The 27,573-nt window shown below is 42.2% G+C and overlaps 1 protein-coding gene across 8 annotated transcripts in view; it reads right to left on the bottom strand.

Annotated features, from left to right (window-relative positions):
- The window catches only part of ITPR2 (inositol 1,4,5-trisphosphate receptor type 2), a 311,529-nt gene that overhangs the window by 244,330 nt on the left and 39,626 nt on the right, over nt 1–27,573 (bottom strand). For all 8 annotated transcript variants that reach the window (XM_053405136.1, XM_053405139.1, XM_053405138.1 and 5 more), the window contains 3 exons: nt 27,066–27,149; nt 25,978–26,124; nt 25,758–25,853 (listed from right to left, as the gene is read on the bottom strand). In XM_053405136.1, the coding sequence (XP_053261111.1) occupies nt 25,758–25,853; nt 25,978–26,124; nt 27,066–27,149 (327 nt within the window). The remainder of the gene's footprint in view (nt 1–25,757; nt 25,854–25,977; nt 26,125–27,065; nt 27,150–27,573) is intronic.

The raw sequence follows: 27,573 nt of genomic DNA, 5'->3' as shown, positions 1-27,573 counted from the left end.
CCGAGTCAATGGATTCAGAAGTGTACCTTAATATTCAACTCAAGGAAAGCAAAATGTACAAAAAATTGCTTTAAGTTTTACCCTCATACTACCATACTACCCCCTCACAACTGCTTTACCTTCATTTTAGTATCCAACAACGAAGGAATACAGAGAATAGAATCCAATCAAACACAACTTTGTAAGCATGCAATAAAAGTATTACAAATTGTATTGAGCTTTCAGTGTATTTTATAAGACTCAAAATAATACCAGCACAAAGCATATAAGTACAGTCATGAGGAACTTGAAAAAATATATACAGTCTTGTGAATAGCTATTCAATATAACTGAGATCAAGAGTTCAACTATGTAGTACATTTTGTAGATAAAACTGTGTACACAGAGGATTCTAGCCAACGAGACACCTAGGTAAGGTCTTTGTTTCATCTGCCTTATTCAGGTCGGTCCAGATATATTTAATGCATTATACTAGGATCTGAGTGCCCATGCAAGTCAGGAGCTGAACCAATTATGAACACGAACTTCACAGTTTAACTATATCTGAGGATGCCCTTCCTGAATCCCAAAATGGTTTTCGATCTTCTAGGGGGACAGTGGGTATGATTTTCACAGCTCAACAGCCTCAAGAAAAGTGCAGAGAGCAAAATCAACCCCTGTATATGGCATTTATTGACCTAAGACCTTTGATACTCTAAATTATACTGCCTTGTGGACTGTCCTGCTGAAAATCGGCTGCCCAGATAAATTTGTGGACATCCTTCGGCTCCGCCATGATAACAATGACTCGCAAAATGAACCATTAACAATAGGATCAGGCATTAAACAAGGATGTATTATCACCTCAATTCTATTATCTTCATCATCATGATCCTACACACTGTCGAAGGGAAACTCCCCTCCAGAGTGGAAATCATATATTGAACAGATGGAAAGCTCTTTAATCTGAGCAGGCTGAAAGCAAAGAGTAGGGTTACCGTAACTTCCGTCATAGAACTTCAGTATGACAATGTAGTGTGTGCACACTCAGAGGATGACCTCCAAACCATCCTAAATATCTTCACAGAAGCTTATAGAAAGCTTAGCCTATCTCTCAATATCCAAAAAACCAAAGTGCTGCACATTTAATGGTGTACCACAACTTAATGGTGCACCATTGGAAAGTGTCAATCACTTTTCCTACCTGGGCAGTTGTCTTTCCACAAGGGCCAACACTGATGTCATAATCCAGAATCACCTGAGCTCTGTGAGTGCAACTTTCTTCCAACTGAAGCGCAGAGTTTTTGAGGACTGGGACATTTGCAGGGAAACCAAAATCCTTGTTTACAAACTATTGTACTACGAACTTTACTGTATGCTTGTGGAGCATGGACCACTTATAAATGCCATCTTCAACTCCTCAAAAGATTCCATCAATGGTGTATCCAAAAAAATTTACACATCACTCGGGAAGACAGGCGAACTAATGCCAGTACTGGAAGAAGCAAAGATCACCAATGTTGAAGCAATGATTATTCAACATCAACTTTGTTGATGTATCGTCTGCCAAAGCAACTACTCTATTCTCTATTCTCAACTCAGTAATGGAAATTGAAATACCGGTGGACAACAAAAGAGGTTTAAAGATGCTCTCAAGGCAAATCTTTAAAAATTTAGTATAAGCACTGTTAACTAGGGAACACTGGCCTGCAAACGCTCCAACTGGAGAACAGCCTTTGAAGAAGCACAAACTCAGGGCAAAAAGGAGAAACATGCTAAGTGGAAGGCACGTTTGGCAAACTGTCACTGTGAACAACTCCCACTCAGAAACCTATATCCCCAATGTGGAAGAATGTGTGGATCCAGAATTGGCCTCCACAGTCACTTACAGACACACTGTTAAGATTGTATTCATGGAAGACAATCTTACTCGGCTGCAAGTCTTCTGTGAACCGCCCAGAGACCCTCCGGGTATATAAACTCAATAAACAGCAACAACAACAGCACGAGTGATCGCCGAAGAATAAGATTTTCAGTCATAATATTAATTGTATTGTATTCCACGCATATTATACTTTCATTGCATACAGAGTTGTGTTTGATTACCTTCATCTTACACATAAGGGTTAAGAACAGTTACTTATACATAAGGTTTAAGAACAGTTACTTAACATGCCAGCCTGAAAATACCAGCTTCTAGTTCTGATAAACAGCAAACGTGGTAGCAACCCTGGTTCTGGGCTGTACCACTTCAGACTGCAGACAATTGCTGACATGAATATGGACTTTAATTTTTGTACCTTGAATGCAGGAGCATTCAGTCACATAAGTTCCTCTCCACCTCCCCCAGCAGAGTTTAATGGTAGAGGCCAAAAATGAATTTATCCACTTTGTGAAAAATGAATTTATCCAGAAGGCCTTAAGAGAGCAAACATCTCTCTTAAGGGAGAAAGAGACTCTGGCAATGTTCTCTCTCTTTATCATGGTTAAGACATGGGGAGTCGGGTCTGGGATTATGGGCTGACTCCTGCAGCCCCTCTCCCTCTATCACCCAGCAACTTCCTCTCAGCTCACTTTGTTGCCTTTCAAAGGACTTGTAAAGAAAAAAACACACATTTCAAAAATAATACTATTCCTCTAAATGAGAAGAATGCAGTTGAGGTATATGGCAGGGTATTTTAGAACAGCCAAAAGGTTCCTTTTTTGAAGTCACAATGACCTTGAATACACTTTGCCTTCAAAAGACACATTCTATTCTAGAAAAACTCACTTATATTGACCAGTTTTTGCTCAGTGAAATGTTAACAGCTGGCTTACTACTAGGAATCAATATGAAATTACTATCAGGTCATCAATGAAAGGATCCCACTTGGGAGCGGGGGGGAGGAGTTTCAGTGAATTTAGTGCTCAGTCACAAATGCACAGCACTCAATCAACATAGCTAAGACACACAATAATTTATAACAATAATAACAAACATGCACACACACACGTTTCCAAGCTTTTCCTCTTCATTAGGCTGGCATTGTTCATTGCTAATAGTACCCTGATTAGTTTTCAGTTCTCTCAAAAGACTTAACATGTAGTCAAACGTTTATAGGTCCTAAAAGAAATACTGCAACCATATTATCACATTGAGGCATGCCAATCATGTCGAAACGGAGATTCAGTTTGCCCAAGTCTCCAAGAGCTGATGAGGAAACTGTGAGCTGTGGTGCAGGAAAGTAAATCTTACCTCAGCCCTGAGCTCACGAAGTGGCAAACCACTAAAATTCAACCAGCCCCCACAATAAGGAGACAAGAATACTAGTCTCCCTGGGACTTCTGGGGGAACCATGAATGGCGACGGAGTGAAGAGCCTTAACTACCAGGGAAGGCTCATTCATCAAGAGGGGTTTAGGGGAGAGCACAAGGGCACTGTGCTCTCCCCTAAAAGAAGCTCAAAAGGAAATTTTGAGTGCTGAAGTTTTCGGCAGCACCAGAAGCAAACTCTCCTGTCTGCCCCCCCCTCCCCCGAGCCAAAAGACAAGGCGGGAGGGCACAGGATTTAGACATGGCGTGAAGAAAAACTCAATCAACTCCCTGATGAGAAGCCTAAAACTCCGGCCTGGATGTGGTAACCTTCTCCATATAATTTAAAGCCCGTATTGCATAAAACAACTTTAATTGGACTTAATTGGAAAGTAGAATAATTGGGCGCTGTGAAGGGAGAAATTTAAGGAGGTCCACCCCTTCCTGGTGTAAGCTACCCTGCATGGGGACAATTTACAAGTAGTGATAACATTAGAAGAACTTTATAATTGGTAAATATCCAACTAATTTTTTGCAGTAAAGATAAAGTAGAAGACTGAAAAGACTGGAGGAATAAGTTACAGTGTGCAAGGACAAAAGAGAATCCTGCCTCCCGGTAAAGAAGGGAGGCGAGAGGACATTTTAATCTTCACTCTGATTTCTACGGGAACTCTTGCCGAACGAAAGTATTAATAGAGAGAGCGAGGGACATTGTCCGTACGTTTTCCTATATTTAAAAGTTTGGGAAGTGAAATGAACAGTGTGTTTTATTAGAATTTCCAGCAGAAAGTGACTTTTAAAACAATGGCTATAAGGTTAAAACCGTGTGGTGAAGCTACAGACACTAAGTTTCAGTGTAAAACATTGTTTCCTTTTTCCTGTGCAATTGTGTTTAAGGAGAATCGGCAAAAAGTGGATTAGACTCAATTGGGAGTGGAAGTACAATGGTACCTTGGTTTACAACCATAATCCGTTCCGGAGGTCCAGTTGTAAATCAATACAGGTTGTAACCCAAGGCGCGCTTTCGCCAATGGGGCCTCCCAAAAAAAATTGTTCGTAATCCAAAAAAAATGGGTTGTAATAAAAAAAAGGAACATGCACTTCCGGGTTTGACATGGTTGTAATCCAAAACAGTTGTAATCCAAAGTGGTTGCAAACCAAGGTACCACTGTACTATTTTTCTTTTCTTTTTTGTTTCTGGTAATACATTGCCCTGTTTGGTGGAGATACCTCCACTTCCCCCATTTCCCAGCAAATGGGGGGGGGTGGGATTGGATTAGGCATAAAAGAACTGAAGATAATATTTTGTAAATTTCCTGCTTGATATACCTGAGGTCCAGAGGGGATTTCTAAACAATTTTATTAGAAATTCAATTTATGCTGTTTGGGAAAAATATAAGAATTTATTAGAGAATAAAACCCCATGGTGGCTAAGAAGTGTGCATGCACATGAAAGCTCATACCAATAACAAACCTATTTGGTCTCTAAGGTGCTATTGGAAGGAATTTTTTTATTTTGTTTCGACTATGGCAGACCAACAAGGCTACCTACCTGCAACCATTAGAAGTGTTGTCAGTTAAAAAAATAAATATGGAAAAAGAATGGGCAACGTATAGAGAGTTGTTAACTGAGGAGGAAAATCAATTGAAAGTAAAAAAGTTTGAAGACATAAGACATCTGTTAACTGATTGGCGCCAATATCATCAACTACATGACATTTTTAGGTTGGATAAAGGAGTCGGTTTTGGTAAAGAATTTTTGAGATTGCAGAAAGAATTGTTGGAAAATAATGAAAAAGTTCTGTCAAAAATGTATAAATTGTTGCTGGAATGGGAAACAAAAGATGAAGTAAAATCTGTAATGATACACTAGGCAAAAGATGTGGGATATAATATACAATTTGCTTCATGGGAGGAGTTATGGAATGAGGATTTAAAATTTACAGCCTGTTGTACGTTAAAAGAGAACTATATGAAAATGATGTATAGATGGTATTTGACTCCTACAAGATTAGTGAAAATTTATAAGAACATATGTTGGAAGTGTAAAGTTAAAGAGGGTACAGGTCCACACCATATGTGGTGGACCTGTAAAATAGCTAAGGCCTTCTAGGAAATGATTTATAATGAACTGAAAAAAATGTTGAAAATAACTTTTGATTTAAAAAAAAACCAGAGGAGAAGAATTACCGAATGATAAGAAAATACTGTTTTAGTATACAGGGGCATAGGAAAGTGGGTGCAGTGGGTGCTGTCCACCCCAGGTGTCACCTCTGAAAGGGGTGACAAAATGGTTTACAGCACTCAACGTCTGTGAGAGACGCTGTGGCTTTGGTGCGTGCTGGCTTCCCGCTGCAGAAACTGTCCGCCCGCTGGCTCCCCCTCAGCTGTGGCAGGCAGACTCATCACAATGCACGCAATAGCTCAACAACTTTGGCTGGCTCCCCCCCCCCCAAAAAAAAAAGTCAAACCATTTTTGCAGGCAAAAAAAAAAATCAATGGGGGGGTGACAAGAAATTTTCTGCACTGGGTACCACCTGACCTTGCTACTCCACTGTATGTATGCAACGACAGTGGCAAGAATACTATTTGCCCAGGGATGGAAAGAAGAAAGAGCCCTATTGAAGGAAGAATGGCTATTGAAGATGATGGACTATGCAGAGATGGCAAGGCTGACTGGGAATTTAATAGAGAATGGCATAACTTTATAGAATATATTAAAGAACGCTGTGAAAATCTAAAAACGTTAGCAGGATTGACATAGCACTTGTAATTTAAAATAACAAAGGATAAAAATGAAGTACAATAATTTGGATAAATGCAATTAGATTTAGTTTAAAAAGGAAGATAAATTTTGGAAGCCAAGGAGGGGTGGAGGGAAGTCCAGGGGTTCAGGGAACCCCATAAAGGTACTGATATGAACTATGGTTTAATGTAAACGTGTGTGTGTGTGTGTGTGTGTGTGTGTGTGTAAAAAGATTTATTTTCTTTTTGAAACTTTGAAAATTAATTTAAAAATAAAAAGAATACTAGCCTTTCTAAAGGATTGCTGTAAACTTTACAGCATTTTATACAAAGTGCTTTGGATACTGTGCAGGGGTGGTTAACTTTTCTCGACTTGGGGGCCACATTAACCATTAGACAACTCTCCAGGCGGCACATGACAGTGGTGGGATGTGGCTACCTCCCTCACTTTTGTTTGCTACACACACACACACACACACACACACACACTGATCTGTGTGGATCATTTAAGATAGGGAAATACCTCCTGCTTTTAAACACACCGGTGCTCCCCCTATTTTCTTTTGTGACTGTGACCAAAATTGGTAGGGAATTTGAAGAGCAGAAAGAAATGGGTGGGGGAGGGCTTATCTGGCCTTGGGGTAGTATACTAGTAGTAAATGGTAGTATAGTGATGGACCACTGGCCAATTTCCAGTGGACCACCTAGTGCCTGCTTGGATTCTTGCCAGATATGCTTGAAGGGTCATAACTTAGTGATCAGGATATCTGCTCTGCATGCAGAAGGCCCCAGGTTCAATCCTTGGCCTCTGCAGATAAGAGTGAAACCCTGGAGAGCCTCTGCTGAGCTAGGATGTTCTTGCACAATATAAGGAAATTTCCTGCCTTCTAGGGAACTAGAGGGGCCTTGGTCTGAAAGAGAAAGTCACTTCATATATCCATAAGCAAGTGTGTTCTCAGCATTACTTAGCATGTATTAGTTATGCCTTAACTGTTCAGGGAGAAAAAGTTTGTATTCTTGCTTTGAAAACAAACATCACTGGACCAAAGGAATTTTAATTAGGAATTTTAATTTTGTGGGCAGACCACAAAAGCCTAAAGCTGGCCAATGTTGCTCTAGCGTGCTATGAAAACAGTTATGAAAACAGCTTGATTTAGGGTGATGTGAAACGACAACCTTTTTTTCCTTCTTATAATTTGTTGTTGAATTTTTACTCCCATGGAGTGGTACTTGTGAAATTTCCTATCTCAGAGGCCAACGTATCTCAATCAGTCAACCATTCGCTGTTCTACCCCAAGATGTCCTGGGCCAGTCCTGTTGGTAAGCATATCCATTTTCTGATCCAACACAATGAAATTCTTCATCTCCCCTTCTCCCTCAGAGAGGTACTCCCAGGGAACTCTGGGAAATGTAGCACTGTGAAGGGAGAGACTCTCAGTGCCCTACAGTTCCCATGATTCTTTAGGGAAGATGACTATTTAAAGCTGTATGATACTGTTTTAAATGTATAGTGCAGAAGGGGCCTAAGATGTCGCTTTCCCAAAAACATTTGGGAAATGATTTATAATGAATTGAAGAAAGTATTGAAATATACATTTGTAAAGAAACCAGAAGCGTTTTTACTAGGAATAATAGGTAATGAGATAGATAAGAAAGATAGGAAGATATTTTTATATGCAGTGTCAGCAGCAAGAACTTTGATGGCCCAGAAGTGGAAACAAGAAGAGTTACCTACGATTGAAGAATGGAGAATGAAAATGATGGATTATGCGGAACTCGATAGACTAACAGGAAGGATCCGGAACTGACGTGATCAAAGATTTACAGAAGATTGGATGGAATTTATTGAATATATGCAAAAATTAAGTGATAATCAGATAACGTTTGTAAGTTTTAAGGAAGCTCTGTGAAGAGAAAAGGTAGGAATATTGTTAGATTGTAAAAAAATAATTAATAATTTGGTGGTGTAATTTAAATTTAAGAAATGTGGAGAAAGTAAGTACTAGGAAGGTTTTTCAGGCGGGAAGAGGGAAGTCAGTAAGGAGGAATTTGGATGTAAAAAAGATGTTTTGGATGTATAATTTGTTATGGAAAAAGAATAAAAAATATATTTTAAAAAATAGAAATCAAATTTCAGCACTGAAAATAAACTTTTTTGAAATGCTTCTGCTACCATATCTGCTTCAGTCCTTGTGTCTCATTCTCACACAAACACTTAAATACTCCACAGTTCAGTGGTACCTCAGGTTACATACGCTTCAGGTTACATACGCTTCAGGTTACAGACTCTGCTAACCCAGAAATAGTGCTTCAGGTTAAGAACTTTGCTTCAGGATGAGAACAGAAATCGTGCTCCAGCGGCGCGGCAGCAGCGGGAGGCCCCATTAGCTAAAGTGATGCTTCAGGTTAAGAACAGTTTCAGGTTAAGTATGGACCTCCAGAACGAATTAAGTACTTAACCCGAGGTACCACTGTACTGTATTACAAATACTTCACTGCTTTATGTAAGGAGTATGTGTGCACTGCCACCTAGTGGCATGCTTTTCTTTTTCATGATGCAAAACAGCTTTAAATGTATAGTGGTAGCCTAGTTATGTGTTGCCAACCTTTTGGGCCCAGGGAAAACTGTTATGGGTAACATACACACACTGCAATCAAGCATATGTTGCAGCTTATTTTGTTGACTCCAACAGAGTGGTTCATTCTGGAAGGCACAGAAAAGACCTCTGTGGTTCCTGGTGCCCCCTTGGGCACTGTTTTGGTGACCCCCTAGCTTAGATGATGGAATTTCCTGCCTGAGATTTACCCTGCCTCTTCATTTGCAAATGTTCGCCCCCAGGTGAAGAATCTTTCTGCTTAAGCAAGCATTTGGCTTTCATGCTGTTCAATTTTAGTCTCCAGGTAATGCTTTATATTGCCATGATAGGGGCAATAGCAGCAGCTGTGGTAAGGGCAGAGCCACCCAACCAGCATCACTGCAGCCTATCTGGGCAGGAGAAGAGCAAGGAAATTGTAAGGTAAGGGTTTGTGCAGATGCACCAGTGGAATCAATCCAGTACTGGGCATCTACAGAGCCCTGACGTCACCAGCTCTCTGGTAAGCTGCAAGGAAGGTGTGTCAGGAAGGTAGCTCAGCAGCTGTGCCCCAGTGAAGGTCCCCACACCTGTTGCCTCCCCATGTACATTTCACAGCTCTTTCCCCAGTGTTCACATCAGCAGGGCTTCCATTTGTTACTGTCTGTATACACACATGGGCCATTGATGCTGATAGGACAAGGATGTATTTACCCTATGCAAAGCTGTTCATACTTTAGCTAGAAGTGAATTAATAATGGAAATTGGCATGAAGCTGGTTTGAAAAACAACTCATCAAACAGTAGCATTTTATAATATATCCACATTATAAATGCATATATAATGCATTTCAACAATCCATGTGACTATGGATGAAAAATCCAGCACTGCAAATGCAGTGAGAGCACAGTGAACAGGAGGGTGAAGAGAGCATTAGTGTGCACTCCTTGTACTGTTTGTATTTAAAATACTGCAAGTTGCCATGAGCAATGGAAACTGAGGGGTAAAATAAATAAGTAGATAAACCAACAAGTTTATCAAGTCAGCATGCCAGCTTTGAAATAAGTCTAGTAAAATAAAAGGGCAACCATTTCACAAGATTATACATATTTAGAAGTGCCAAGTAAACAATGAGGCCGAAATCGTATGCTTAAAGAGTAAGCATGCATATCATCAGGTGGTATGTCACTTTGAATACTGGACAACATACAGCATCTTAGAATCTAAGGCCCTCATTTACAAAATCAAATGCCTTCTGCTGGTCAGGAACAGCAAGGGTGTGTACATTCATGTGCATGTATTTGTTATAGCTTAAACCGCCATCTAGCTCAAAGAGGCTTTTATCAGTTGATAAAGAGAAATGAGGTTAGGTTTGGTCATGAGAAACACACAGCTGCATGGAAACAGGAAGCATCTGGAGTATTGTTCAGGCAGAGGGTGCACTGTTTTGTGACAAAAAGGGGGAAACTGGGAATTTCCTAAATGATGCCTGAGAATATACACTGGAGAAGAAATCACTTTGGTTCACATGTAAGGAAGGCCACATATGATTATTTTTCAGGAACACCTCATATTTCCAGTCTTTTCATTGGTTCTACACAGTGCTGCTGCCGCTTTGCCGGTGAGTCTTGGGGAGGACCACTCCCCCTGCAAGCCCATTCTCCACCTTGGGCCTGGGGGCGGTCCCCATACTCCACCTCAGCATATAAGGCTCCAAGGAGGCCTCAGGACATTGCTGCTGCCGCTCTGCCGTGAGTTTGTGGGGAGGACCATTCCCCCTGCAAGCCCATTCTCCACCAGGCCAGGGGGCGGGGCCCACACTCACCACCGCCACAACTTTAAGGACACTGGTGCTGCTGCAGCAAATGTTTAAAATGTTTTTATATATTTTAAAGTGTTTTAAAAGTGTTTCTACTTTTTACTTTGTTGTACCACCATAAACGGTGGTTTTTATCCATGTATTTTTATTTTGTTTTGTTTTATTTTGGGTTGGGGTGGGATGGTTGTTGAGTGGGGTGGGGATTGGTTTTGTTTTGGTGTAATTGTTTTTTGTTTGTTTGTTTGCTTTTATATTTTATAAATGGAGGCGAGTATGAGGCTTGGGATTCCTACTGTGGAGGGGCGAGGGAGGTATGGCGGTGGGGGCAGATGTCATAGGCGAAGGGGATCGAGATACGGATATGCTCGTACCCCTTCCAATCTGCGCCCCATCCCGAGAGACGAGGGTAGGGTGAGCAAGGATTACTCACCTCAGTCACTGGTGTTGTGCAATGCCAGGTCTATAGGCTGTCTGGCTGCTGTACCGGCCACCTAGCGCACCAGCAGCCACCCTGTCAGCCCTGCTGGAGGCTGGGCCTTGGAGTTCCCTAACCTATTGGTATTGGGGGACTTCAGCATCCATGCTGATGCCACTCTCTCCTTTTTTATATATATAAAATTTTTATTAGTTTTTCAACATATATTATAAGACATTACAAACAAACAATACACAGACAAACAAACACATAAACATGTATAATTTCATAATTTTTTCCTTATACCCAATTTCAACGACTTCCCCATGCCTCCCTATTCTGCATCCCTGTTTTAAACTTTTTCAGCAACCCCTGATCTAAATTACTTATAAATCCCTTTCTTTAACCCTTTTCTTTCCTCTTATCCAATCATTTATCGCTGCAAATCTGCTATGCTTTACCCATGACATTTTAACACTCACTAATTTTACAATAATTTTTAAGATAAAATTTAAATTTCTTCCAGTCTTCTTCCACCGTCTCTTTCCCTTGGTCACGGATTCTGCCCGTCATCTCCGCCAGTCCCATGTAGTTGATCACCTTCGTCTGCCACTCTTCCAGCGTGGGTAGTTCTTGTGTCTTCCAATACTTTGCTAAAAGGACTCTTGCTGCTGTTGTAGCATACATAAAAAACGTCCTATCTTTCTTTGACACCAATTGGCCTACCATGCCCAGGAGAAAAGCCTCTGGTTTCTTATGAAAGGTACACTTAAGCACCTTCTTAATTTCATTATAAATCATTTCCCAGAAGACCTTAATCCTTGGGCACATCCACCAAAGGTGATAGAAAGTACCTTCAGATTCATTACACTTCCAACATTTATTATTGGGCAAATGGTAGATTTTTGCAAGCTTGACTGGGGTCATGTACCACCTATAAATCATTTTCATAATATTCTCTCTTAGGGCATTACATGCCGTAAACTTCATTCCGATGGTCCATAACTGTTCCCAGTCAGCAAACATAATGTCATGTCCGATATCCTGTGCCCATTTAATCATAGCTGATTTAACCGTTTCATCCTGTGTATTCCATTTCAACAGCAAGTTGTACATTCTTGACAGATTCTTAGTATTGGGTTCTAACAATTCTGTTTCTAACTTTGACTTTTCCACCTGGAAGCCAATTTTCCTGTCCTGTTTAAATACTTCATTTATCTGGTAATAATGAAGCCAGTCCCTTACTTTAAACTTCAATTTCTCATAACTCTGTAATTTCACATTTCCACCTTCTTGTTCTATAATTTCCCAATATTTTGGCCATTTAGATTCCATATTAAGTTTTTTCACTTCCTTAGCCTCCATTGGTGACAACCACCTAGGTGTTTTATTTTCCAACAGATCTTTATACCGAATCCAAACATTATATAGTGCTTTCCTAACAATATGGTTTTTAAAACCTTTGTGAATTTTTACCTTGTCATACCATATATATGCATGCCAGCCAAACCTATTATTGAACCCTTCCAAGTCTAAAATGTCTGTGTTCTCAAGAAGTAGCCAGTCTTTCAGCCAGCAGAAAGCCGCTGCTTCATAGTACAATTTTAAGTCCGGCAGGGCAAACCCCCCTCTTTCTTTTGCATCAGTTAATATCTTAAATTTTATTCTGGGCTTTTTGCCCTGCCAGACAAATCTAGATATATCTTTCTGCCACTTCTTGAAACAGTCCATCTTGTCCACAATCTGCAATGTTTGAAACAAAAACAGCATTCTTGGCAAAACATTCATCTTAATAACCGCAATTCTGCCTAACAAGGAAAGTCTCAAATTAGACCATATTTCTAAATCTTTTTTAATTTCTGTCCAACATTTCTCATAATTATCTTTAAATAAGTTCACATTCTTAGATGTTAAGTTAACCCCCAGATATTTCACTTTGTTTGCTACCATTAATCCAGTTTCACTCTGAAACTTCTCTCTTTCCACCACTGTTAGATTTTTTCCCAATACCTTTGTTTTTTGTTTGTTTAGTTTAAAACCTGCTACTCGACCAAAAACTTGTATTATCTCCAAGGCTCTTTTGGTACTAGTGTCTGGCTCTTGCAAAGTTAGTACTAAATCATCTGCGAACGCTCTCAACTTATATTGTTTAGCTCCGACCTGAATCCCTTTAACTAGCTGGTCCCCTCTAATCATATTTAATAACACCTCCAGAACAGATATAAAAAGTAATGGGGATATTGGGCACCCCTGTCGTGTCCCTTTTTCAATAGCAATTTCTTCAGTAACCACGTTATTTACAATTAGTTTTGCTTTTTGTTCAGAATAGATTGCACCTATACCATTCTCAAAACCTTGGCCTACCCCCATTCCTTTGAGATTCTTTTTCATAAAACTCCAAGAGATATTGTCAAAGGCTTTCTCAGCGTCCACAAATATTAATACTGCCTTAGTATTAATATTGTTTTCGAGCAACTCCATAATGTCTATTATATTTCTCACATTGTCAGATAAATGTCTTCCTGGGAGAAAGCCAGCCTGGTCTTTATGAATCTCACCCACCAAAACCCTCTTCAGTCTTTTTGCCAAAATGTCTGCAAAAATTTTGTAATCCACATTGAGCAATGATATAGGGCGGTAGTTCTTAATCTGGTTCTTTTCAGTCTCAGATTTTGGTATAAGTGTAATATATGCTTCTTTCCACGATTCAGGTGCCTTCTTCCCCTCTAAAATTTCATTGCAGACTTCCTTAAACGGTTGAATCAACCAATCTTTCAAAGCTTTGTAGTATCTGGAAGTCAGGCCATCTGGTCCTGGAGATTTTCCCAATTTCATGTTTTGAATGGCTCCCTCTATTTCTTGCTCAGTTATTTTCTGGTTTAAAACCACTTTACTTTGTTCAGATATTTTTTGTAATCCGTATTTTTCAAGAAATTCTTCTATCTCTTTTTCATCCACCGGCCCTTGTGCATAAAGTTTTCTGAAATAACTCTGAAAACAGTTTCTAATCTCATTTGGCCTAAAAATGTTCTTTCCTTCAACCTCTAAGCTTGTAACCATATTCAGCTTTTGTCTTTTCTTCAATTGCCATGCCAGAAGTTTCCCACATTTATCTGCCGATTCAAATGTCTTTTGTCTCATTTGCCTTATTTTCCATTCTATCTCCTGGTTCATCAGTTCCATATACTGTCTCTGGTAGAACTTTATTTCTCTTAAAATTTCATGAGACTTTGGCTTTGATCTCAATTTTTTTTCACCTTCTTTTATTCTTTCCAAAATCTTATCTTTCTTTTCATTCTGTCTCTTCTTTTTTAGAATATTCTGCTGTATCAAGAATCCTCGCATAACGGCTTTACTTGCGTCCCAAATTGTTCTTTTCTCCACCTCTGTTTTCAGATTTATCTCAAAATAGTCCTTCATAGTTTTCTGGGCCTTTCTGTACACCTCTTCATCTCTAAATAGGGAGTCATTCATCCTCCATCTGAAAGAACCAGCTGTTGTTATGTTCATTTCCATCTTTACAGCATTATGGTCGGAGCAAGTCTTTGGGCAGATTTCCACTTTTTTTATCTTAGGTGCCATCCCACTAGTTACCCAAATTTGGTCGATTCTAGTCCAGGTCATTTTTGCTTCTGAAAAGAAAGTTCCCTCTCTCTCCAGAGGGTTTCTTGTTCTCCAAATGTCAATCAAGTCCATATTATCTGTCATTTCAAAGAAAGTCTTAGGTAGTCTCCCATCCTTGGAAACCACCTGTCTTAGTGCTTTGTCCATATTTGTAGAAACCACTCCATTCATATCTCCCATCATAATTACATTGTAATCCAAGTAGTCCATTAAAGTCCCATGCAATTTCTTAAAAAACTCTGACTTCCCTTCATTCGGAGCATAAATCCCAATTATCAATAATTTTTCTCCTTGGACTTGTATTTCAATTGCCAAATATCTTCCTTGTTCATCTTTAAACATCAATTTGGGGGCCAATTTTTGTTTGCATAAATCACCACTCCTCTTTTTTTCACTTTGTCTGATGAGATAAATTCCTGTCCCAACCTTTTATTAACAAGTAATTTTCTATGTATTCTGGTCACGTGGGTTTCTTGTAAACAAATCAAGTCCAATTGTTCCTTTTTTAAAATATGGAAAACCTCACGTCTTTTTCTGGGAAGGTTCAATCCATTACAATTCCAACTTAAAAATTGTAAAGCCATCTTGTTGTTTACTTAGTTGCTCCTCCAACTGCCCCAAGCAATTGTTCTTCCTTTGTCGGAGTTTTAAGTCCAAATGTCAGGTTCAAAATGTCTGTTGCATCCTTTACCTCAGTAGTCATGTCCACCACTTCCTTCACGAGGTCCTCTTCATTTCTTTCCAGAAATTGTTCTTTGTCTTGCACTGTTTTTATTTTAATTTTTTTCCCTTTGTAATTAAAAGACAAGCCTTGTGGGAACTCCCATCTATATATTATGTTGTTCTTCTTCAGCAAAGTGGTCAGGTCCTTGTAATAAGTTCTCACTTCCAAGATGTATTTAGGAATGTCCTTATAGATCTGCACAAAAGAATTTTCAATCTCAAGAGATCTTTGAAATTGTAAATTTAATATTTTATCTCTCTCCTCCTTAGATCTCAAAGTTATCAGGCAGTCCCTTGGATTCTTTCTATTTTGTCTTCTGCCCAGTCTAAAAGCAGTGACTATCTTGAATTCCTCCTCTTTCAAATTTACTTGCCAAAATTCCGAAAATTCTTTTGTAAGAAAATCTGCCAAATTGTCCTGTTCGCTTTCTGGGACTAATCTCAATCTCAGATTCCTCTCCTTTCTCTGAAGTTCCAGTAAAGACAGGGCCGCCTCATGTTCCTCCAGTTTTTTACAAACTGGTACTAACTTTACTTGTGTAGATTCCGCAATGGTTTTTGCCTCATCAGCAGTCTTACGAATTGTAACATTTTCTTCAATTAATTTATTTATAGTCTCTGTATTGGATGTAACACTTTTGGTATTTAAATCTAACTTCGTTGATAACTCTGTCAACTGTTTAGAATTTTCTGTACCTTGCTTAGTCAAAGCTTCTAAGGCCTCATTTATCTTTATTAATGCTTGTGTCACTGGATCCATCACTTTTTCCTGCCCATCTGCACCTGCAGGGACTGAGCCTGATATAGAACCCCTTTTCTTTTGTGCAATTTTAGTTTTAGCTCTTGTTTTTATCTCATCTTCTTGGCCACTCATGTCCCAAGGTCGTTCCCACAGGAATTATTTCCAGATGGAAAACTCCACTGACTTGTTTTTTACAGACTTGTCTTTATGGCTATTTCCCCAAAACCCTCTAGAGGGAGTAGCACACAGTAGAAAGTACAAAGAAGCAAAAAAAAAAAAAAAAGGCAATTCCAGTAAGTTTCCACTAAAAAGGCTGTCAGTTTGTATCTTCAACAGGATTCTTAACAATAGCAAACAAAGTCCCAACTTTGTATCAAGCAAGCAAGACACCAACTTTGTAGCTAGTTTCAAATGACAGTTTCTAGTCCTGGTGACTTATTCTCTTTTGGGCAGTCCTTCCCAAGGGTTCAAGACAGCAGAAAGTTCCTTTTCTTTTAGCCTCATTCAAGCAGGTAATCCAAGTTCAAATTCTTCCCCTCCGCTCCTGCTGCTAAGGGGGGAGGCTCAAGTTCAATGCCTGGGTAAATAAGTTTTAAAATTATCCTCCGTCAAATTGCAGCTTTATATTTCGTTGCTTTAGCTGTCATGCAGTCCGGGAAAGGCAGACTTCCTTATTTTTACCCTTTCCCGTTTTCGGCCAAATTTTTAAAATTTTTACTTTAAGTCCCAAAAACTTTCCAATCCTACTCACAGGTATTTTGTAAGTCCAAATGCCAGGAAGGAATCGACGCTCTCCGTTTATGGTGACGCGGCTTCACTCCACGGGCTGGGTAGCGACTCTCAGCACCGCGCTCTCACCTGATGCCGCTCCAGAGCCTTTAAAAAGGCTCCTTCGCAGTAAAGGGGGGCGCTTAAGGTGCCCACCGAGTCTCCTTGCTCACAGGCTTCCGCGCCTGTGATTTTAGGGGTCCCCGCTTCGCCGTAGCGGTCAGACCCGAACTCGTGAAGTAGTCTCCCTGAGCGGAGCTCAGCGGGAGACCGCCATTAAACGCTGGTGCCGACCGGAAGTCTAACCGCTGATGCCACTCTCTCCTCACAGGCTCTGGACCTGGTGTCTTCCATGGCGACACTAGGGCTCTCCCAGTTTGTTTCGGGCCCCACACATCAAGCAGGCCACACGCTGGATTTGATCTTTGGCCTCGGTATAGATGTGATCATGTTTCCTTCGATGAAGGTGCCATGGTCTGATCACTACGCTCTGAAAGCCAGGATTGACGTTCCACCCCCACCCTGCTTAGGTGGCGAGCCGATTTGGGCTCGCCCACAGAGGCTGATGGACCCTGTTAGATTCCGTCAAGCCTTGCGGGACCTTGCTCCCCCTGGCGACTCATTGACTGAGCTTGTTGAGGGCTGGAATACCCAGCTCCTGGCAGCCATCAATGAGATCGCACCTAAGCGCCCTCTGCGACCCCGCAGAAACCGGGCTCCCTGGTTTACTGAGGAGCTCCGGAAAATGAAGCGGGACCTCAGACAGCTAGAGCGAGTATGGCGGGGTGCCCGTGATGGAGCTTCAAGAACATCTTATAGGGTTTTTATGAAAACCTACGAGATGGCAGTGAAGGCCGCTAAGAAGTCCTACTTCTCGGCCTCCATTGCATCCGCTAGCTCTCACCCGGCGCAATTATTTAGTATAATTCGGTCTTTACCGTCCTTCGAAGGACAGCCAAATTTAAATAACAATTTGACACACAGCTATGAGGCATTTGCGAGCTTTTTTGCGGAGAAGGTCCTGTTGCTCCGCCATGACCTCCCTGCCAATTTGGATACAATAAAGGAAGTGGAGGCCCCCGACTGTCCTCGGGTCCAGTATTGGACCACTTTGACCGGATATCCCCAGCCGATGTGGACAGACTCCTCCGAGCTGGAAAGCCCACCACTTGTCCTCTCGACCCGTGCCCATCTTGGCTGATTAGAGCGTGTCCAGACGAGGTGCGGGCCCCCCTGGGGAATATCATCAATTTGTCCCTTGGCACCGGGACATTCCAAGGGGAACTGAAGGAGGCAGTGGTGTGCCCGCTTTTAAAGAAAACATCATTAGATCCCTTAGATCTATCCATTTACCGCTCGGTTTCGGATCTTCCATTCCTGGGTAAGGTGATTGAGAGAGCGGTTGCTGAACAGCTTGGTAGGTTTCTGGATGAAACATTGGCTCTGGATCCATTCCAGTCCGGCTTCCGCGCTGGTCATGGGACCGAGACAGCTCTGGTCGCCCTAACAGATGATCTCCGCAGGCAGCTGGATCGAGGCGGGTCGGGGCTGCTGGTTCTTCTAGACCTGTCAGCAGCCTTCGACATGGTCAATCACGAACTCCTGGACCACCGCCTTGCCGACGTGGGGATCCAGGGCACAGTCCTTCAATGGCTGCGCTCGTTTCTCTCTGGTCGGGGACAGAGGGTGGCGCTTGGGGGGGAATTGTCATCCCGCCACTCCTTGGTGTGTGGAGTGCCCCAGGGTGCAATACTCTCCCCGATGCTTTTCAACATCTTTATGCGCCCCCTCGCCCAGCTTGTCTGGAGTTTTGGGCTGGGCTGCCATCAGTATGCTGATGACACCCAACTCTATCTGTTGATGGATGGCCATCCTGACTCGGCCCCAGACACACTGATCAGATGCTTGAAAGCTGTGGCTGGATGGTTACGTGGGAGCCGGTTGAAGTTAAATCCTTCGAAGACAGAGGTCCTCTGGCTGGGACGGGATGATATGGGATTGAGGGGGCAACTCCCATCTCTTGCGGGGGTGCAATTAGTGCCAGCACCGTCCATTAAGAGTTTGGGTGTAATCTTCGATACCTCCCTCTCCATGGAGGCGCAGATTGCAGCTATAACAAAAGCGGCATTTTTTCATCTCCGCCAAGCTAAGCAGTTGGCTCCTTACCTCTCTCGCCCTGACCTAGCCACTGTGATCCACGCGACGGTCACCTCCAGACTGGATTATTGTAACTCGCTCTACGTGGGGCTGCCCTTGAGACTGACCCAGAAACTCCAGCGGGTGCAGAATGCCGCAGCAAGACTCCTTACGGGGTCTTCGCTACGAGATCACATTCATCCAGTGCTATACCAGCTGCACTGGCTCCCGGTGGAGTACAGGATCAGGTTTAAGGTGCTGGTTTTAACCTTCAAAGCCCTATACGGCCTAGGACCCTCGTACCTACAGGACCACCTCTCCTGGTATGCCCCACAGAGGAACTTACGGTCTTCAAATAAAAACATCTTGAAGGTCCCAGGCCACAGAGAGGTTAGGCTGGCCTCAACTAGAGCCAGGGCTTTTTCGGCTGCGGCTCCAACCTGGTGGAACGCTCTGTCACAAGAGACAAGGGCCCTGCAGGACTTGACATCTTTCCGCAGGGCCTGCAAGACAGAGCTGTTCCACCAGGCCTTTGGTCAGGGCGCAGCCTGACTCCCTCCTTTGGCAATCTTTACAAAACTTTAGTTTATGGTTGCCATCAATTTTGATTTTAATTAATTTTTATAATGTTTTTATAATGTTGCACTATTTTAGTGTTGTTAGCCGCTCTGAGCCCGGCTTCGGCTGGGGAGGGTGGGATATAAATAAAATTTATTATTATTATTATTATTGAATGACTACTATTATTATAAATAGTGAAATGGGGCTTATGTGTACCAGTTGTGCATGACAAAAGGCTCAAATCCCTTTGAATAAAAGTAGTGGGGGTGATAATTTGAACAGCATTTGCAATATTGCTATATTAAAGGTAAAGGTAAAGCGACCCCTGACTGTTAGGTCCAGTCGCAGACGACTCTGGGGTTGCGGCACTCATCTCGCTTTACTGGCCAGCATGACTAAGCTGCTTCTGGCGAACCAGAGCTGCGCACGGAAACGCCATTTACCTTCCCGCCGGAGCAGTACCTATTGATCTACTTGCACTTTGACGTGCTTTCGAACTGCTAGGTTGGCAGGAGCAGGGACTGTCACCCCGTCACGGGGATTTGAACTGCCGACCTTCTGATCGGCAAGCCCTAGGCTCTGTGGTTTAGACCACATGAGGTATTAAAAGGGTAAATGCAAGGAAGGTTCCTAATGCACACTGCTTTGCATTAAATTCATCTTAAATATATCCACAAGCAGGCTTTAAAATCTTACAGAGAATCTTGTGCTGCCCTTCCCTCGCTGAAGTTTGAACTGGCACCCCTGGAGCACTAAACCAAGGCAGCAGAGAATCAAGGCAGATGCCAAGAACAGCTACACAAATTTGTGGAAGTGAGGTTCTGATGCCAGCAAATCATCCCAACTCTGTAATTGCATCAAGCGTACCTCAAGAAAGGTGACAAAGAAGTGCGCTCTTGCCTTTCTGCTCAAGCGAGGAACTGACATTCATGCTTCATTCAAAGTAGTTTCTGCCAGAGGCTGCTAGCCTGGTGAGGTGGAGCCACAACTCTAGCTTCCTAGTAGGAAAGTTGCTGCTGCTTACCAATCGGGGCAAGGCAGTGGGGAGGTCAACACAATACAGTACAAGTGCACTGATGGGAGCATTGGACTGGCTCCACTGGTGCAACAATGCCACATTGACCTTTCCACTGTTTTGCCTTCTCCCTCCTAGAAAGCCAGAGCAAAACACTGCTATCAGGGTGAGCCACTTCTGGTTTCTTTTTTCTTTTCTTTTTTAAAGGCTCTGAACACAGGACTTATTTTAAACATTTTATGGTTTGGAGGAGGTTTTTTTAATGCATTGTTATTTCTCTCACAATCTTTTCCTCACCATCTTCCCTGTCTCATTTTACCCATTCTCTCCCCTTTGCTGAAAAGAGGAAAAGAAGCAAAATGCATCAGTGCTGCTGGTGTGACCCGCCTTAGGTTGAACAGTCAGTCTGCCTTCAGCCAGCAGGTCATGATCCTCAGCCTACTTAGAAGGCAAGATTTTAGCCTTTGTTTTGGCCAGGATGGTTTACAGAGCTCCAGTGAATGAGAAAACAGATTGTTTTTCTTAGCAGAGGAGGCCATGCTTAAGAGGATGTAACCAAGGAAAACACACACACACACACCACAATAGTTAGGATAGTCTCTACACATATGTCTTACTGAAATATGCAGCATATGTCCTTCAGCTCTCTATATTGGACAAACAGGCCAAACCTTACGCCAAAGAATAAACGGACATAAATCGGACATCAAGAATCACAAGACAGAGAAACCAGTAGGAGAACACTTCAATCTCCCAGGACATTCTATACAAGATCTCAAAGTAGCTGTTTTACTACAAAGGAATTTCAGAAATAGACTGGAAAGAGAAGCTGCTGAATTGCAACTCATTACCAAACTTAAAACCATGGAGAGACCTGGTCTGAACAAAGACATTGGATTCTTATCTCATTGTACATGACAAAGCCATTTTTCACCTTTTCACCCCTTGCTTTTTCCTGTAAGACCTATTGCAGTCGTTAAGAGTCGTCAACAGGCTCATCACAGCTATCTGCCAATCACCCATTCCCACCCCCCTTCTGAGTAATACCCCTCCCCACCTTCTCACTATATAGAAGGATCTGGCAACTTCTGTTTCAGTGTATCTGAAGAAGTGTGCATGCACACGAAAGCTCATACCAAGAACTAACTTAGTTGGTCTTTAAGGTGCTACTGGAAAGAAAAAAAAATTTTTTGTTTTGACTATGGCAGACCAACACGGCTACCTATCTGTAACTGAAATATGCAGCAGTTCTTGACATGAGCAGAAAAATCTGTTACAGCAAAGATGATGTTTCCTCCACTTAATCTGCAAACTCCAGGTTGCCGCCAAAGAATACAGGCTCCCGCAAAAATCCAAATAACAAAACGGCAATAGATTACAAGTGCCAAACCTGCCAATGCTGTTCATAGAGTTGTTTATTCTTTGTACTCTGCTGCAAGTCTCTCAGGCCCAAAGGGGAGAGTGGCAATGTTTAATAGAGGCCTCTCGAAGGAGAGACTCAACACCTTTTGGAAAATAGTTGCAAAGTAATGGCAAGTGTCAGAGGCTCAGGAGCAGAAGAGCAGGGGAGAGAGCAAATAGAGAGCGGAGGAGAGGAATCAGAGGGGAGCGTAGGGGAATATGACAGTGGACCGAGAGATTCCATGAGCTTCTCCAGCGAATCAGAAGATTCCCAGGAGGGGGCGCCTATGGTAAGGGCGAGGCGAATCCCAGAGGGGACGATCCATAAACAAGGAACCAGAGGGGAGTCCCAAAGGAGTAGCGGAGAAGTAGGGCCAGTTCCCCCACCAGAGCACAGTGGGGGGGAAGAGGCACGTGAGTCAGGACCAGCTTCTCCTCCATCGGGGAGTGGGGAGACGGAGGGAAGGCCAGGTCCAGCTAGCCTCCCCGAAAGGGGGAGCAGTGACACAAGTGTAACGGTCAGAAGGAAAGTGGGAGGCTGCGCGCGCGCGCCAAGTTCAAATGTGGAGGAGCGCGGGACAGCAGAAAACCCGGATTGGGAGCCAGGTCCTAAAGCCCGAAAGAGGGGGGAGGAGGAGTCGGGAGAATCAGCGTCAGAAGAATCTCGGAGGGCTGAGACTCCGACTAGCAGAAGGACCCAGAGAAAGAAGGAACAGAGGAAGAGGTGGAGTAAGGCTAGAATCTTAAGCTGGTGTCAGGGGGGAGGAGATTCAGATGGGACTTCTACGGTCTGATGGATAGATGTAGCGTTGCGCGCTGCACGTCTGGAAATGAGACTGAACTTCAATAAAGACTTTTAAACTTGAGTAAGAAGCAGCGTTGGTCTTGTGTGAGCTGGGACCTTGGGCAGCGCTGACAGCAAGACTCCCCCTCCAAAGTAGAATACTCTACTTTTTTTTCTTGTTGTATCAATAAAAATCTTTTTTTAAAAAATAAAAAATAAGGGTGGCCAAATTCTGTGTGACTGCCATAAAACTTAGGGAACAAGCTGTACTACCAAAATGATTAAGGTTTTAAATGACAATTTTATGTTATATTTTAGTGATTAAGATTTAACTTCTATATTTTTAACTGCTGCTGTATCTGTATTGTCCCTGTTATACCCAATTGCAATTCAATGTATCCCTATCATGTTTTATGATTTTTTCTGATATTGTAAGTGAGCTGGAACTGGTCTGTGACCATAATAATAAATTCATTAATTCATTAAGTCAACAACCATGTAATATTTAAACTTTCTTTCAAATATCTTTAGACTCATCCATACCCTTTATTCAGTTATTATCTAGTTGTTATTTGAAGGTCCCAAGTTAAATTCCCGGCAGTTCCAGTTAATAGGATCTCCAGGTGAGAGGAAATACCCCTGCCTAAGATGACCGTGGCTGCCATGTACTGTATGTAGACCATATGGGTCTGAATGGACCGGGGGTTAGAATGAGCAGATTCATATAATGTGTAAAACAAATGTGTCAAATCCACAATATAAAAACTGTCCTCAGTTCAGTTTATACATTTCCTCTATTATTTCATCTACCACTTATTACTTCCCTTTTTTAAATCATTATTTTAAACATCTGACAAATATTAACAATAATAAGCAGAACTGCTCCAGAAAAAATTACTTCAGGTCATAATGTTCTGAAAGAAAATATGACTTAACATAAAATTACAATATTTATCCTTTAAAAAACCCTCAAAACATACAGTGGTACCTTGGGTTAAGAACTTAATTCGTTCTGGAGGTCCATTCTTAACCTGAAACTGTTCTCAACCTGAAGCACCACTTTAGCTAATGCGGCCTCCTGCTGCTGCTGCGTCGCCGCTGCACGATTTCTGTTCTCATCCTGAAGCAAAGTTCTTAACCCGAGGTAATATTTCTGGGTTAGCAGAGTCTGTAACCTGAAGTATCTGTAACCTGAAGCATCTGTAACCCGAGGTACCACTGTACTTGCATTTGCTTTCATGGGAAGTAATTATATAAGAGGCAACAAGTTTTCCGAGAATTTATTTCTGTATTCACTTGCAATTCTCGCTCTTAGATAAGATGTTACTTTCTCCATTATAGCCGAATCCCAAATTTTAGTAAGTCATTCTTTCCAAAAAGGGATTAGTGTAACTTTCTAGTTTGGCCTCATGCACAAGTTTTTCTGTAACATTTGTTCTTTCCTGGTCTGGTCTGGTTTGGTTTTGTTCCAGTACTATGTCCCCACTATGGAAGGACGTGTGGATGCAGAATTGGCCTCCACAGTCACTTACGGACTCACTGTTAAGACTGTATTCATGGAAGACAATCTTACTCAGTTATGAATGATCGCCAAAGAAGAAGAAAGATAATTCACAATCTAACCTTAAGCCAAACATAAAAGGCTTTCCTCTACACTGGGACTTGCCTGACTTATTTATATTGCAGTTTTTCTAGATATCCGCAGTCCCCAAATGATTTGATAAGATAAATAGATGTCTTATCTTGGCACATTTTCCTGGGCTTCCAGGTTAAGAGTTGGGCGCAAGACACAAAAGTGAAAGAGATCAATCTAACAAAAGGTTTAGACGTAAGGGAAGAACGGGGGGGGGGGGGAGCTACTAAGCACACCTACTTGGGATTCATCAAAAAGCAACATTTTTACTACAGAATATATGTGCCCACAATAGTCCTACCTGAAAGTGAGGGACATTTTAATTCTGCAGCACTGTAAGGATGTACAATGCTCTACTAGCATACAGGCAGTGGTGGAGCTTCACCCTCCGGAACCGGGGGGGGAGGCAGAGAGCAGGCACCCTACCGGGATCGCACTGCCGGGGGCGGTACGCTCCCCCCGCACTCCTCTTCCTCCACCAGTGCATACAGGGAGAAGGTGCAGTTGGGGGATGCAGAGTAAGGCCTCAAAGGTTAAAGACTGTAGGACACTGTAGCATACTAGAAGCAAGATTGAAGAGGGACATGACTGCAAGGCGAGTAATTGATAAGCCAAGTGACCTCCCTGAAGAGAGAGACAGAACTGTAAGGGGCTCTGTAACTAAAAGGCTGAACAAACATAATACTTGGTAAGTGATGAGAGTTCTGGACTTTTTCCTGGAGGAATCAATGAATTACCAGAAGCCACACACTCCCCCGTGAATATGAGGGTTTAGGGATTCTCAGGGCACATTGAGCCTAAAACTAAACCATCATACTGAAGGGAAAGCAGCAAGCAATCTCACAAAAGCAATCTCATAGAATTGTAGAAGTGGAAAGAACCCTGATGTCCACCCCCTGCAATCCAGGAATCTGCAGCTGTCCCATACGGGGATGAAACCTGCAATCTTGGTGTTATCAGCACCACACTCTAACCAACTGAGCTATCCATTCTGTCACTTTCTCCTATGTGATCCTGATCCTCAAATCATGCTTTGATAACTCATGAAATGCACCATGACAATGGAGTTGATGTTTGTATAGCTAGCATTTCTCCACAGTTCCCCCTCCACATAAGAAGTGGGGAGAAGAGCCACCATGTCCTCCTGAGGCACTTTCAAGATTAGACATTTGCAGCTGAAGAAGCAAGATAGTCTCACTCTCTTCACAGAGTTGCACCCAGGTGGCATAGCTGCCCTTCAGAAACCAAGTTGCATGGCTGCCTCAGTCACTCAATGGGTTGCTTAGAAGAGGGGCTCCCTGGATAACTAAGGGTGGCAGTAACCATGAAGAAACTTCCCAACAACAACATGGTTATTTCCAGTCTAAATCAGGCAGACAGCCCATCACACAGGTGTGCCTGCGCAGTCTGGCTTTCCAGCAGCATCCATGCTCTCAGAACAACATACAACCTGGCCCAGTGACAATTCCAAAAGAGCAAAGGCTCTGCCCTGTTTAGTCAACCCCAGTTATTCACCCTCTACCACATTCAACTGTCTGTGACTCTTACCTCTGCAGCCAAGTAGTTTCCAGTCGCTAGATGTTTAAATCTGAATAGGCTGTTCCATTGCCCTGCTCCTCCACGGCATGGATCATGATGCACCACCTGCAGAAGTAGTGCATGAGATCTATCACATAAAGAGAATGCTTGGACACTACCCTCTAGGAGGTAAATATTATGAACTCTCTGAATCCAAGCTAGGGAAAACATCAGAAGCATCACACAGTACCTCTATTTCCCACAGAGCTTTAGAACTAGTTGCAGAAGTGGCTGACTGACGCAGTGTTGTGCGAAGGAAGATATGTTGCTTCTTCTGATACTCATCACAGGTCAGAAACTTCTCCTGTTCTGCGTGGAACAATCTGACGACATCTCCCTGAAGAAACACAAACACAAAAGTGAAGCTTTGCCAAAGTTATCGTAGCAATAATACTTCTCTGTTAGATTCAAGTGTCTATACAATTTATATAATGATTAAGGTGTCCATGATGTGTTTGAAACCAAGGTCTTCCCTTCATTATAGTTGGAGGGCAGCAACACAAGAACAGGCCTTTACTGCGGTGGCTCCTCCACTTGTGGAATGCTATCCCCACAAAGGCTCACCTGGTGCCTTCATTACATATCTTTCGACACCAGGCAAAAATATTCTTCTACCAGGCCTTTGGCAATTTAATTTAATTTAATTTAAACAATATATGCCATTTTAAACTGGTGGGGTAGAATTGCTTTTGTTTGTTACTATGTTGTATATTTTTGTCTTTTTATATTGAAACTGCCCTGTGATTCTGGGATGAAGGGCAGTTTAGAAATAATAACAATTCATTAAAGGGGGAAGAGGAGATGGATGCAGTTTGCTCGCATACTTTGCAATGAAACACAAGCAGCTTGCCTGGTGAAGCAGTGCTGCTGCTGTGTGCCAGGAAAGAGAGGTGTGAGGTAGTTGAGCATTTGGGGTTGTGCCGATCCACTGGCGGAGCCAAATCCTGTTCTCATGGTCGTGTGCCCACATAGCCCCAACTTCACTACCACCTTCTCCCTCCCTTTCCTACTACAAAGCAGCAACACTGCTAGTGGATGGCTATTGTTGCAGCTCTGTACCAGCAGGTTAGCTGCTCATGCAACAAAATCATCACTCTTCGTGGCTAATGAACAAAAGAAAACAATGGATAATATGGAACAGGTGCATTTTTATTCTATTTAAAACCAATTTCAGACTACATGATTTGTGGTCTCTTGCTCATGTACAAAAAGCAAGCAAACAAACAAACCCAGTATTACTATTTCAAAAATATCAATATTTTTCTCATTCATACTTACACCTTTGAGTACATCTTCTCTGTAGCAACTGTATTTCATGAATAAGGTTATCTTCCAGCTGGTATTGCAGTTGACCGCATTTACCTGTAGTCAAATGCACAGATAACAACTATAGGTTATGTTGCAGAAGGCCCAGACACTAATGCTTCTGGAGCATTACAATCTGACAAGGCTCATGCTTGCCAACGTCTACTATGATAGCTATTGTTTTCAAGACAATTTCAATTATAATTGGCACCCCACCGCCCCCAAAAAATCTGGAATTAAACAATTATCTGTAAATACATGAAACTTTGTTGGCATGACCACTTGTCTAGGTTGCTGTTAAAAAGGAAAAGGAAAAAGTAATAGTCAAGCTCACAGAGGATAAGAGAACATGGTCTGGAGGCACATAATTCAGGAACCTGGTTGAAGCTAAGGAGGTTTGCATGTGATCAGTATCTAGATGAGAGATAACTGGGGAACTCCATGTACACTTCCCTGAGTTCCAGGATGAAAGGTTGGGGTG

Source organism: Podarcis raffonei, chromosome 10, assembly GCF_027172205.1.
Source record: "Podarcis raffonei isolate rPodRaf1 chromosome 10, rPodRaf1.pri, whole genome shotgun sequence".
NCBI lineage: Eukaryota > Metazoa > Chordata > Lepidosauria > Squamata > Lacertidae > Podarcis > Podarcis raffonei.
Note: the sequence above shows the minus strand (reverse complement) of the source record. Positions and strands in the feature narration are given on the sequence as shown.